Here is a 15013-nt window from a genome sequence, read left to right on the forward strand (position 1 = left end):
TGCCCAGACACACGCTTCTCTTATTCCTCTAATTTTATAGTTGACTATTGTGTCATAATAGCTACGTTGGCATATGTAGGTACAGTGAATACAGTAAAAACGAGGAGAGACGTGTGAGACGCTTCTTACGCGTCACAACTTTTATACCCGGCACTCAGTCAGTGTAAGTGTACCTTATTGTTTTGTTTCGAATTTTAAATTTGACATTTTGTTTACATCTATATCCAAATAACTTCTCACGCCAACACGCTATTTTAGCTGGCCCCCCTTCCCTAGAGCCTCACACTGCATAGGCAGAGGCCTCACACTGCAGAAGCAGAGTGTGAATAAGAGAGTGTGCAAAAAACAAATAGAAGCTGAGGGACGGAGTGGGTTTAGTCAATGGAAATTAATTTCTTTATTCTGGCTTTAATAATGATCCAATCTGATCCCAATTCGGCGATCTGATAGATATGGTCTTTTATCTTCAAAATTTAGGCTGTGGGAGATTTTCGCGTTTTTTCAGGGCCGAAGGGTTCACTGGGTTCAGTGTGAGCATACAGCATTCTGGAGGTAACATTTGGTGGCTCTAGCTTTTTTGGTCTCTGAGATCCAGGCGCTCAACAAGTCGGACAGACAGACATGACATGACTTCTTTTTAAGGTTTTAAGGTGTGCAGTGCACACGTATCTTGTAATTTTAATTTGTGAAAAATTTATGAATAAGACATACATACAATAAGAAAGCATAATTTTGTATTTCAAAACTGAGCCCAAAAGGCCGAAAACTTACCAAATCTACAATTTTGAAGATACAAGAAAACAAGAAAACGCCATTCCGTAGGGAATGACCATATCTATCAGATCACCAAATTGGGATCCGATGGAACATTTTTATAGCCACGATGAAAACATTTATTTGCAGTGGCTGCACCCACCACGTCCAGCGGCTCTTTTTTTATTTGCACATTCTCGCATTCCACACCATGCTTCCCTCTTGGGGAGGGGGCCGAGCTAAAAGAGCGTGTTGGCCTGAGAAGTTATGTAGATGTAGATGACATATGAAAGTGGAAAAAATTTAAAATGTTAAATGTAAAATTTAAAAAACAAACAATAAGAAGCGTCCACACGTCCTTTCTCGTTTGTTATGTATAGGTATATTCACTCAGCCTTTATGGAATTGCTCATCAAAATCTATGGAGAGACGACTCAGCTAATATTGGTTAAGCAATCCTTAAATTATAGGACCGAGTAGGAACGCGTGCGACGCTTCGTACGCGTCACAACCTTTATACATGGTATTCAGATATACTGACTGAACCTGTACCTTCTTGGTTTTTCCCGAATTGTTTATTTTTTTACAGATTTTCTACATTTGTCATGTACGTCTAAATAATTTCTAAGGTCAATCCGCTCTTTTAGCTAGTCTCACTCCCCAAGAGACGCACACTGCCCTTTGGAATGTGGAATGAGAAAATGTGCAAAAAATGTTTTGAGTTTGAGTTAGAGGTTTTAAAGCTTAATATTTCCCAGACGGTAAGAAAAAAACACAAAGGTTTGGGGTCCTTTTAGCAACCAATCAGCTTTTCAGATAAACAAAGTTCTTTACAACCGCATCTAATATATTTAAGTTATGTGAATAAACGAACCGATACCTCTCAAGTGAAGCTTAAACAAAAATACTGGCATAAGCCCAGTACTTAGATGCGCTAAATTTTCGTGAGACAGAAAGTGCCATTTATTTCGCTCTGTGCCCAGGGGCCGCTAAAATATAAGGGATGATAATCCTATGGAACCGATACAAAATTTGTAGCGGCTGTACTCCGGGCAGTAATCAGATTGAAAAAAAAACTGGTCGATTAAATATATAGAAAATCACCCGATAGTATTTTGTGCTATTCGATAGTATGTTTCTAGCAGCTCGACAAAGATAAATTCGTTGTGTGTTCCGAGAGGGTACCTAGCAAACAGAGAGTAAAGTTTCAATAAAATGTTGGCAAATAAGCTTTTGAAGGGGGAGATAAATCACCACCGTGATTTTCAACGATCATCAAACGCCAAAAAAGGAAGAAATAGTTATAGATATTCATCTATAATTTGTTGGCACATTTAATATGTTTAACTTATTTGAACGCCTCATATTGCCAAGACACAGACCCGGCAGGGCTGTTAGCAAAATGTTTTGGCTGTTTTATTTTTGGGACCAAGTACTGCTCCACAGGGAGAAGAAGCGAAGGCGACGATTTGGAATCGAAACTATCATATTCCAAGTCATTTTTTCAAACTCAGGAATGTGCAAAGAGTGTAGTTAGATGGGTTTCTATAAACACACACATATGTATATGATTTATAAATCTCACATGTGTAGACAAACAACCCTCCTGGTGTCTTTCCTGCAGATATGGATTTACTCAATGTTGTCGGCGCTTATCTCGTTGATCTTCCTCCTAATCTAGTGCAAGAGCCGCCAATCCCGCCAAAAGCAATCTCCTGCATGGATCCATTTTTCTTTCTTTGTTTTATTATCCTTTTACTCACTTTTCACGCATTTTCAAAAAGCAAACAAAGCCAAACGGCTTCGTGAGATATGTAACCTTACGGAATGCACCTTTCACCTAAGGTCACACTATGCTCCTAGCAAAATATATTGCACAGTTTGCTAGCAAACGTGTTATCAAATCTGAGTGCTAGGCTTTCCCAATGACTTGATTCTGTCGACAAAAAAAATAATTCTATCTTCCGCTGCGATACTTATAGTATTTAATCGGCTAGTTTTTTGGCCTATTTTCTGCATATCTAAGTACACAACTGCAAAATTCTAGAGTAAAATTTCTGTCCAACCAAAATCATGGTTGATTTCTTATCGTTTGTATGGGAATATCATATCTGCTTCGGTCAACCGAAAAATTAGCGCATTTGAGTACTGGGCTTAAAGTCTGACTTCTTTTAGTATAATTTGATATTAAAAAAGGTTTATATTCTTACATTCAAGATTCGGTCAGACTAATCTCAATATCATTTGAAAACCTGTCCCATTCAAAATAGAATAACATTGCAAAATCGTTTTTTACAGGATGAGTAATACGTATATATCTTTCTAGCTTCGCAGCAAATGCAAATTTTATAATCTAGTGGTACTGAAAATGTGAATTCACGTAAATAACAACATTAAACGATTCTTGAATTGGTGAGCACAAAAATGTATACATTATACATATATGGTATGAATACAAAAAATGTTTACAAAAACCGACTCCATAGTATGGACCACTTATGTTTCAAAACAATTTAAATTGTCTATTTCATTTTTGTAAATTTATATCGGTGAAAAAGCTTCATCAACAGCCATAAACTAAAGTTTCTCAGGTCTGATATGTCTCGATACAGCAAGTTTGAAAAATCAATAATTAATTTTACCCAATTTTGCCCTTAAATTAAATTTTTGTAATATGGGTTTTGCTGAGGTGAAGAGTAATTAAATATATTTGTATATGCTTGTGTGTGTTTGTACATATAACAGTTTAAACATGTACTATGTAATATCCGTAATATTCCGTAATATCGTATTACGAATGACAACATATGTGGATACATTTGGGGGCGTGGCATCTTCAATGTCTTAAATATTTTCATTTGTAAATACGTATTTATATTTATGTACATTGAACTGCAATGTCTGTATATCATATGCACATATATGTGCATACATACATACATATGTACAAACATATCGGTTTTACAAAAAAAACTTAAAGACATGTACATATGTATGTATGTACATATATGTATACATATGTATGTATGTATTTATGTATGTATGAAATTTGGAATCATACCATACCATCATTATTCAGCTCCTATTCCTTACATCATAAACGAGAAGGGACGTGTGAGACGCTTCTTACGCGTCACAACTTTTATGACCGGCACTTAGCGGTTATTTGTCAAATTTTACATATTTTCTTCATTTGTCATCTACATCTACAACACTTCTCACACCAACACGCTCCTTTAGCTCGCCGCCCTTCCCTAGACCCACACACTGCAGACTCGCGACAGAGACAGAGCCCGCACACAAAAAAAAACAAATATAAGCTTATTTATTTTTTATGATTTATTTATGATATTTAAAGCTTAAGTAATAATGTGTAGGCGTTTTGTTTGTCGGCGTGTGAAGACTCGTATGATATCACACTAAATCAAGTTTTTTTTTTCGAAATTTCGCAATACAACGGGCAAAAATCTCTCAAATCCACAATTTTGAAGATATTGATTTTGAAGTTTTGACGCGTCTTACATATGTACGTTCCAACTCGTTACATTTGAAATCTTTTACGTATTTATATTTTTAATTGGGTATAATTTATAGATGCATTTATCAGCTTTTTAGAATGACATTAAAATCAGATGTAAGATTCTCAAGTTAAACGCAGTACTCAGATGCGACAGAATCAGGGGTGATATTTCCATGCCTGTTTTTTGTTCGACAGAACAGCTATACATGCAAAAGGACATCGAAAATATGTCAACTGGTTTTGGGAATTTGGATATATTTGATGGGAACACGGTTAAGCCTAGTACACAGATCCGATAACACGTTTAATATATTTTGCTAGGGGCAGTGAGTGACCAAAGGTGAAAACCGCAAAAAAATGAATAAGAATTAAAGAAACGAGAAGGGACGTGTGAGACGCTTCTTAAGCGTCAAAACTTTTATACCCGGCACTCAGGACTACATCTAGATGTAGAAGACATCGCCAACCACTAGATATCGTTCACATTACAGAACACGTAGTAAAAGCCTACTAAATAAAATACATCAAACAAATTGGATCAGTTAATATTTTCCAATTTATGAGATATTTAAAACAGCAATAAAATTGGTACATTCTTGGACCGATAGGTTTCACAGCAAATTTTTCGAAAGTGGCGCCATCTATGAAAATTTCTTGTACGCAACTTTGATGGTCACTCTTTTTCTAATACAGAGCGTTAAAAACCGAGTCTTGGTTAAAAGTCGGAAGAGTCATCGCCAGGGGGAGGGCAGAGGCAGGGGCCGAGTGAAGCAGAAGCAGAGTGTGAATGAGAGAATGTAAAATAAGCAACAAAAGCTGCGGGACAGGGTGGGTTTAGCCACTGGAAAATTAATTTCCCCATTGTGGCTATAGTAATGATCCGATCGGATCCCAATGTGGTGATCTGATAGATATGGCCATTTCCTACGGACTGGCGTTTTTAGTTTTCTTTTATCTTCAAAACTGTAGATTTGGGAGGTTTTCGCCTTTTCAGTGTGAGCATATAGCAGTCTGGATGCAAAATTTGGTGGCTCTAGCTCTTATAGTCTCTGAGAACTAGCCGACAAACAAGACGGACAAACGGACAGACAGACATGGCTCTATCGACTCGGCTATTGATGCTTATCAAGAATATATATACTTTATGGGGTCGGAAACGCTTCCTTCTGTGCGTTACATACAACCTTTATTCCCCAAATACAATATATCCTATTTACTCTTCGAGTACCGGGTATAAAAATGGAAAAATAAATGCATTGAAGCAGGACCCTCCTTTTGTTGGGATTGGAGGCTCTTGTCGTAGCGGAGGAGGAGGGCAATCAATCCCGACATCGTTGAGTAAACCTATATCTGCGGGAAAGAAACATAAAGGGTCGTTTTTCTATAGATGTGAGTATTACAACTTATATACATTGTGCATATGTATGGGAACAAATCTAACAATTCCCTTTGGACATTCCGCAGTTAGAAAATATGATGGAGACGACATTAGTATTCTTTGAGAATTTGCATATGTCTAAGAATAACTTCTGCAGCCTTCTTGGATTATTGGAGTAGCAGCGCCGTGACAAGGAATATTTTCGCCCAGGGCGAAGTTGTAAAACGTCTCCTTCGCCCCATCCCCTCCCTCCTTTCGGCAAGACCCTGTGGAGAAGTACATGGAACCAACAGGAAAACAGCTTAAAACATTTTGATAACAGCCCAGTCGGGTCGGTGTCTTAACATAATAAAGCCCGAAGCTCTCGAAAAAATTAAACAAATTAAAAATGGAAATAAATGTAATACATGCTAGTTCATGTATAGGAATTGTTTCTTTTTATACCCGGTACTCGAAGAGTAAATAGGGTATATTGTATTTGTGTGAATAACAGTTGTATGTAGCTAGTAGTTGGGGGGCGAGCTAAAAGGCGTAAGAAATTATGTAGATGTAGATGACATTAGTACAAAAAATGTAAAATTTTAAAGAAAAAAAACTGCTATGATACAGATGTCCTGATGTACTGAGTACCGGGCATAAAAGTTGTTACGCGTATGAAGCGTCTCACACGTCCCTTCTCGTTTTATTGTTAGGTCATATCCTTTACCATGAAGATTCTTAGCAAAAATTTGGATAAAAGGATACGGAAAACCAAACTGTCATCGATGGAATCCTCAACAACGGTTAATTGCCTGTTGAGTTGGTAAATTTTAGCGGAGAGGTCAGCAAAACCTTCGGGGAAAAGTTGTGTCGAGGCTTTTTAGATATAAAAAAGTCTAAATGTTAAATCTAAAACTTAATTTAATTGATCACCATATCTTAATATTTCTGTTTTGCTTGAAATAATTTTAAATTAACTTTAAGTAATCTTTTAAACTTAACTTTAATTTTTTAGAAGAAATTAAAGGTTTCTTTTTTAACACATAGCAGATATGTTGATCTTTGATATAATTTATTTCTATTTACGTTAACTTGGGGGGAGCAATGATGTGCACATGTTCTCAATAGCAATCAACATGTTCCAGATATCAATCTCTTTATCATCAACAAATAGGCCATCCCAGAAAGATACAAATGAGAAACTTTTAAATAGCGAAAAATAAAAAACTAAAAAAACTCGCATGTACTCAATTTTGCACTTTTCGTTCATTTATAATTCTAAATTAGAATTCAGAGAATTGACGTTCAATATTTCTTTTTGTATATTCTAGTAATACTAACATCAAATTAAGACATTAAGACAAATATGTTGTACCTGAGAAAGAAGAAACAATATCGATAAATTTAAAATATTATTGTGCAGCTTACTGAAATTGGCTATGTGACATCTAAAGCTGCTAAAAGACTTGGCATTAGCCTCTTTTGCGACATTATAAGTCTAGCTTTCGGGTGCAAGGGAGACCTTGGACTTGTTGTTTTGGGACAAAATTTCGCATCTTTTCCACTATGATCACCACCGATTGCTAATGCCAAGTTTTTTATCTACAAAAATATTGGTTACGTTTGCATTATGCATTTATAAGTTATGGGCGACGCAACCTGCTATGAACATGTACTCATCATTGCTCCCCACTGTATGTATTCAAACTATAGGGCTAAGGGGTGTACGAACGACGAGTATGCATCAACTGACAGAGTACCGGGTACTATCCTACTTTAGCAGCGTCTCACAACGTGTTTTCTCGTTTTTAGTTCTTATGGAGTGCAGAGCATCGATATATGAATTTAAAATGTTTTATTCAAATGTGTTTTTTTATTTTTTATAGCAACAACATGAATCCAGCACATAATTTGAACATGGATCCATCTTTGGTGCAGGAGGCAAACAGTGTGCAAGCCCAGTATGCATCATTTCAAAATTTCGAACAATTTTCGGCAGCTGGATATACAAATTCACCAATATACATCACAAAGCCGCCAGGGATTGGAGGCATATCACATATTACGCCTCATTGTTCAGTACTTGGTCCACAGAATAAAATCGAGACAGGTTCTCCAGAAGTAGGCCTTGCCGGTATGGAGAATCATTCACTGGGTCCAACAGTAAGATATATACAAGCAGCCCAATTTGATGAGACGCCAGATTATGGGATATCAGGTATACCTTGTGGTGTAGAGTCCCACTATACCGATGAATCCGTAGTACCTTACGGCTTCACGACAGAACCGGGCTATGGAATACAAGGAACAAGCTCTAATCTGAAACAATTCACTGCAAATCCTTTTGATGATAACCTCAATGGGTATGAAACTGTTGGCGACTCTCAATGTCGACCTTTTGACGGTACAGCTGATTTCAAATTGCCTCAGTTCGCCATAAGTTCGATTAATGCTGTTGCCCCCAGAGGGGTAGGGGAGAAAGAAGCTTATATCGGCGGATCTGACAATGACCTTTGCTCAACCATGAGGTGGCGTGACCCAAATCTTTCAGAAGTAATAAGTTTTCTTAGCAATCCGAACAATGCTATAAAAGCAAATGCAGCAGCATATTTGCAACATTTATTTTACATGGATGATCCGAATAAACAACGTACTAGATCATTGGGAGGAATACCACCATTGATTCGATTGTTGTCGTATGATTCTCCTGAAATACATAAGTAAGTACAGAAATACACCCTGAATTTTAAATCTTAAAAGCATGATTTAACGAGAAGGGGCGTGTGAGACGCTTCTTACGCGTCACAACTTTTATACCCGGCACTCAGTACAACATATGCACCTTAGCGGTTATTTGTCAAATTTTACATTTTTTCTTCATCTGTCATCTTGTAGTTGTTGTGATGAGTGTGGTTGTGCGAGGAAATCGAGCGACGGGAAGGGATCTGGGTGTGTGACGTCTGAGCGCCGTCTCCGTCGCGGGCGTGTGTTTTTTGTTTGTTTACGCCCTGCCCCACCCAATTTTCAACCTTCTCAGTCACCGTCCCCCTCCTGTCTCCGTCCCAGGCTCACTTCGTCCTCGTCTTCGTCTCACACTTACTCTCTTACATTTTTCTTGTTGTTTTCGACGCCCTGTCCCACCCAAATCGGTGACCTTTACTTAAAGAGGTAACAGGCTATAATAATGATCCGATCGGATCCCAATGGTGATCTGATCTGGTGATCTTTTAGTTTTCTTTTATCTTCAAAACTGTAGCTTTGGGAGGTTTTCGCCCTTTTGCGGGGTCAGAAGGGGGCGGGGCTAATTTTTTAAATACACTGGTTTCAGTGTGAGCATACAGCAGTCCGGAGCCAAAATTTGGGGGCTCTAGCTCTTATAGTCTCTGAGAATTAGCCGACAAACAAGACGGACAGACAGACATGGCTCTATCGACTCGGCTATTGATGCTTATCAAGAATATATATACTTTATGGGGTCGGAAACGCTTCCTTCTGTGCGTTACATACAACCGTTATTCACAAAAATACAATATATAAAATACCCTATTTACTCTTCGAGTACCGGGTATAAAAACGCCATTCCGTACTGAATGGCCATATCTATCAGATCACTGAAATGGAATCGGATTGGATCATTATTATAGCCAGAATGAAGAAATTATTTTTCAGTGGATAAACCCACCCCGACCAGCAGATTTTGTTGTTTTCACATTCTCTCATTCACACTCTGCTTCTGCAGTGTGCGGCCTCTGCCTCTGCCGTGGATTTGCAGTGTGTGGCTCTAGGGGAGGGGGCGAGCGAAAATAGCTTGTTGGCATGAGAAATTATGTATGTAGTTGTAAATGTAGATAACAGATGTAGAAAAAATGTAAAATTGAAGAAAAAAAACAATGTGTTACATCTACACTGACTGAGTACCTTGTATAAAAGTTGTGACGCGTAAGATGCGGCTCAAATGTCCCTTCTCGTTTAGTTTAGTCTAAAGTAGAATTTCGGAAAAAATGTAGTCATTTAGACCACGCCTTCCTGCGATCCCCATACCAACTGAAACCAATTTACGTCATATTTATTATAAAAAAAATTTATTGATAAGATTAAGTATGATTAAAGATTCTTTAAATTAGTTTGGAACTTTAAAAATATATTTGATTGAATGATTGATTTGTTTAATGTAATTTGATTTGAATCGGCCCAACATGCGATTGCATTTCGCCTAGAATTTATTTACCAAAGCAATAAACTGGTTAATTTTCTTTTAAATTATAATAGTTACTTACTTTCTAAAGTACTTTTTGTTGTTGCTCCATAACTCCAGCAGTGCTGCATAAGTTAACTTAGAGGTATCTGCAAAATGTAATATTTGCCGAAAATGGGCAAAAGCGGGCAAAAAGCATTAACACCAGTTGATTCTATACTAACTGATTAATAACACTACTCGCAACGAGAAGGGATATGTGAGACGCTTCTTACACGTCCCAACTTTATACCCTGCACTCAGTACTACATCTGCACCTTAGCGGTGTTTTGTCAAATTTTACATTTTTTCTTCATCTGTCATCTACATCTACAACACTTCTCACACCAACACGCTCCTTTAGCTCGCCCCCCTTCCCTAGACCCACACACTGCAGACTCGCGGCAGAGGCAGGGGCCGCTGACTACACGAAGCTGAGTGTGAAATAGAATGTGAAAAAAGAACTAAAGCCACTGCAAATTGATTTCTTTATTATTTCTATAATAATGATCTAATCGGAATTTTTAAGATAAAAGAAAACTAAAAACGCCATTCCGTAGGGAATGACCATATCTATCAGTTCACCAAATTGGGATCCTACCCACCCCGTCCCGCAGCTTATATTTGTTTTTTTTTCACATTCTCTCATTCACACTCTGCTTCGTGTAGTGCGCGGCCTCTGCCTCTGCCGCGTCTCTGCCTCTGCTTCTGCCGTGAGTCTGCAGTGTATGCCTCTAGGGGAGGGTGGCGCGCTAAAAGAGTGTGTTCGCGTGAGAAGTGTTGTAGATGTTGATGACAGATGAAGAAAAAATTTAAAATTTAATTTTGTGAGGTATTTTTTACGAAATTTTGAATTTAAAAACTCGGGAAAGACGAAAAAAAATTAAATCCTGAGTCCACTATTCTACTTGGGCGTCGTTTATGGATTTGCTCATCAAAATGTATGGAGAGACGGCTAAGCTAAAATTATTCAAGCAATTGTTAGAGTCATCGTTTCTTTTTTTCACATAACTAAGTATCCTTCACCTGCTTGTAATGAACTTAGCCAAAAGCTCTATAAGCTCTATAAAGATAGTGAAAGCATCTATAAAGTGTTGATTAGGCTTTAAAACGCAACATATTTGATTTTAGTGAAAGAAAAAAATAAGTCATTTGTCCAATATTTTGGTATAAATAGGTGCATAATTGGGTGTCGTTTAAGGCATTGCTCGTCAAAATCTATGCATTTCTTTACGAACGTGAATGTGAAAAAACAAAAAAAAATAGGAGCTTAGAGCTAGAGCTCTAATGTACCCTTGCATGTACCATGCAATAACAGTTAAATCGTAGCTGAGAAACTGGGCGAGAGGCCACTTGCTTTAAGTTTTCGGAAATTTGTTACAATTTGTAAAACTTAAGGGCCATCGACGGACCTTTACCCTTCGGGTGGGGCATATATTATATGTACATTTCTATTGTATAAATTAATTTTATCGTCATAACAAATTAATTTCTATGTCTATGTCAGTCAATTATGTAAATTAATAATTTCGTTTGGTTTTTTTAGAAATGCTTGTGGCGCTCTTCGAAACTTATCTTATGGTAGACAAAATGATGAAAACAAGCGTGGAATACAAAATTCTGGAGGAATAGAAGCGTTAGTTCATCTTCTTTGTCGTTCTCAAGAGACAGAAGTAAAAGAATTGGTAACTGGAGTTTTATGGAATATGTCTTCCTGTGAAGATATCAAGCGGTCAATTATTGATGAAGCCCTAGCTGCTATAGTCTGCAACGTTATAAAACCTCATTCTGGATGGGATCCAGTTTGTTGTGGTGACACTTGTTTTTCTACAGTATTTCGAAATGCTTCGGGGGTGTTGCGAAATGTCAGTTCAGCTGGAGAGCATGCAAGAGGGTGTCTTCGCAATTGCGAACAGTTAGTGGAATGTCTTTTGTATGTAGTTCGAGCTGCAATAGACAAAAACAATATTGGAAACAAAACAGTAGAAAACTGCGTATGTATACTTCGAAATCTCTCGTACAGATGTCAGGAAGTGGAAGATCCCAATTACGATAAACATCCCTTCATTACGCAAGAAAGGGTTATTCCCTCTTCGTCGAAGGGTAAAAAAATAAATCAATTATTTTTAATTTCAATTTGTTAACATGTTATTTTGCATTTCTAGGTGAAAACTTAGGATGTTTTGGAACAAGTAAAAAAAAGAAGGAAGTATCTGCAACTGAAGCTCTTCAGGAATATAGCATATCCACAGAGTATTCTAAAAGTTCAGTAACTAATAGCCAGATAAATAAAGGCTACGAACAATTATGGCAACCGGAAGTTGTGCAGTATTACTTGTCGTTATTGCAAAGTTGTTCTAATCCTGAAACACTTGAAGCTGCTGCAGGAGCAATTCAAAATTTATCTGCATGTTATTGGCAACCCAGCATTGATATTCGTGCCACTGTACGTAAAGAAAAAGGTCTACCAATACTGGTAGAGCTTCTTCGGATGGAAGTTGATCGCGTAGTCTGCGCAGTTGCTACTGCCCTACGGAATCTAGCTATTGATCAACGAAATAAAGAACTAATTGGAAAGTACGCAATGCGTGACTTAGTTCAAAAACTTCCGTCTGGAAATGTACAGCATGACCAAAACACATCGGATGATACAATAACAGCTGTATTGGCTACAATTAATGAAGTCATAAAAAAGAATCCAGAATTTTCTCGTTCACTTTTAGATGCAGGTGGTATAGACCGACTAATGAATATATCTAGACGAAAAGAAAAATATACTTCTTGTGTAATAAAGTTTGCTAGTCAAGTTTTGTATACGATGTGGCAACACCATGAACTCCGAGACGTCTACAAAAAGAATGGATGGAAAGAGCAAGATTTCATAAGTAAACATTTCACTGCACATACCACTCCGCCAAGTTCACCAAACAATGCCAATAACACTCTTAACCGACCAATGGCATCTCAGGGACGTACGCGCTATGAAGACAGAACAATTCAGCGAGCACCTAGTACTTCGTACAGGAATAATGACTCTAGTGGAGCCGTTATGTCGAATAATGAATCAGCCTTGCTTTCGGAAATGGTTAGAAAACAATTATAAAATGTATATTTGTTTGTTAATTATTTAATTAGTATTAGATACACGTGAAGTATTTAATTCTTAAATTATTCTTAAATAATACAGTCTTTCTTTTACATTAACATATAAGTTTTTAAAGCATATGCCAATACATATTGTAAAGGATTATATTCATTATACATCTGGTACTTTAATCTGATTACTTAATAAATACACTAAGATATATCCATGTACGCTAAGAGTATTGTTATTGTTATATAACTCTGTTTTTCAAGTGCAGTGTAAAAATGGGCAGATTTAACGCAGATTATTTTCTGATCACTTGAAATATATAATACCTATAAGATTACCCGACACGATTTTCCTCAAGGAACCAACCCCACTTTGTATACAAAATATGATTAGAAATGGTCTGATGACACTTTTTTGTTGTCTATGGCAGAACTTTTTTTTAAGAATGTTTCAATTTTGTTTTCTCACATAACTTAAGTGCCTTAGATCTGGTTGTAAAAAATGTATTTACCTGAAAAGCTGATTAATGCAGCTAAAAGTGGACCCAAACACTTTCTGGTTTTAGAGTACTGTCTGGGAAATATGAAGCCTTCAAATTTTGATTTTTGTGCGGTATTTTTTACGAAATGTTGACATTAAAAACTAGGGTGGGTTAATGAATTTTAGCTCAGCCGTCTCTTCATAGATTTTGATAAGCAATACCTTAAACGACGCCGAATGAATGCATGGAAAACGAGAAGGGACGTGTGAGACGCATCTTACGCGTCACAACTTTTATACCCGGTACTCAGTCAGTGTAGCTGTACCACATTGTTTTTTTATACCTGATACTCGAAGAGTAAATAGGGTATATTGTATTTGTGCGAATAACGGTTGTATGTAACGCACAGAAGGACGCGTTTCCGACCCCATAAAATATAAATATTCTTGATCAGCATCAACAGCCGAGTCGGTTGAGCCATGTCTGTCTGTCCGTGTGTCCTTCGATACCTTCGGCTGAGAGAGTTTGGCGCATGAAACAACTATATAAGCATGAAGCAATTATAGAATGAGGGTCGGCAAAATAAGGAAAGCGTAATGCTGTCAATAAGTTCGAGTGAAAGGGCTCTGCGTTGTAGGTGTGAGTGAAACGACAATGGAGTGTGCTGATTAACCCTTTTATGGCATGGGGTTTAAAGTTGCTGTTGGAAGCTGCCGAGCTTTTTCGGCAACTCTGACTCCACATTACAATTATTCTCCGTTTTAGTTTTTGATATATTTGTTTATTATTGGACGATTTTATACAATTTAAAGGGGACGTGGCCGTGAACTACGATTCGGTTTGTTAAAATGTACAATGGTCTAGAGCTCTATTAAAGTAACGGGTTCGCGTTGGACATAGAAAGTAAATAATTAATTGGACTGCTCGGAGATGCGCGGCGATCGACAATATTTTAGACAGGCACTAAGAAAACGGCAAAGCACTGCAATATAAGCAGTACGGAGGGAGCATACAAGTTAACACATAAGCAATAACATGGGACACCCTAACTTAGCGCACAAGAAATGTGAAATATCATGTGCCGCCCTAACTTATCCAGTCCGATACGGAGGGCGCCGATGCAGTAGATGCCGTTGCAGCGGGCGGCTCTGTTATCTGATTGGGCGCCAGCGATCGCATGATCTTGTTTACGCGTAGGCGGCTCTTATCTCTTGTGAGCGCGGTTTCGGTGTAGGTTTAGAAGTAAGTTTAGTTTAGAATTGGACGAATAAATGAACGGAGCGTTCACATAAACTCCGACACGAGTCGTAAAACGTGCATTGATATAATTATATTGTTGAGCCTTAAGGGCCAACGAAATAGAGGGCAATTACCCTCTCAACATAATCTTCGGTAGAAGACTCAGTTGCCAACGGCAACCACCGTCCCCCGCTACAAGAGCGGGCCACGGTAACGCTGATCGTTTATGAGTTGGGACTATAGAAACAAGGTCGAATACGACAGCGACGAGAGCCTAGACTTATTGTACCAGCCACCAGTCAGAACAGTGCAGAATCAATTTAAAATGGACCCAG

At 37.8% G+C, this 15013-nt stretch overlaps 1 protein-coding gene across 2 annotated transcripts; it reads left to right on the forward strand.

Annotated features, from left to right (window-relative positions):
* Positions 1 to 2998: 2998 nt before the first annotated feature.
* Positions 2999 to 12995, forward strand: LOC117591301 (catenin delta-2). 2 transcript variants are annotated; one of them, XM_034284505.1, is made up of 4 exons: positions 2999 to 3165; positions 7517 to 8350; positions 11411 to 11967; positions 12030 to 12995. In XM_034284505.1, the coding sequence occupies exons 2-4, from the start codon at positions 7524 to 7526 to the stop codon at positions 12965 to 12967; spliced, it is 2322 nt and encodes a 773-aa protein (XP_034140396.1). In that variant the 5' UTR covers positions 2999 to 3165; positions 7517 to 7523; the 3' UTR covers positions 12968 to 12995. The 2 variants fall into 2 exon arrangements, with proteins under 2 accessions (XP_034140396.1, XP_034140397.1); XM_034284506.1 differs by having other exon boundaries at positions 3096 to 3112.
* Positions 12996 to 15013: the final 2018 nt, after the last annotated feature.

Source organism: Drosophila guanche, unplaced genomic scaffold (genome assembly GCF_900245975.1).
Source record: "Drosophila guanche unplaced genomic scaffold, DGUA_6, whole genome shotgun sequence".
NCBI classification, from domain to species: domain Eukaryota; kingdom Metazoa; phylum Arthropoda; class Insecta; order Diptera; family Drosophilidae; genus Drosophila; species Drosophila guanche.

What these genes read in the sequence shown, in the direction of transcription:
- LOC117591301 (XM_034284505.1), top strand. Translation starts at nt 7,524, where the DNA reads ATGAATCCAGCACATAATTTGAACATGGATCCATCTTTGGTGCAGGAG. An exon ending in GATTCTCCTGAAATACATAA is followed by an intron (nt 8,351 to 11,410) that starts GTAAGTACAGAA and finishes TGGTTTTTTTAG; the next exon opens with AAATGCTTGTGGCGCTCTTC. An exon ending in TATTCCCTCTTCGTCGAAGG is followed by an intron (nt 11,968 to 12,029) that starts GTAAAAAAATAA and finishes TTGCATTTCTAG; the next exon opens with GTGAAAACTTAGGATGTTTT.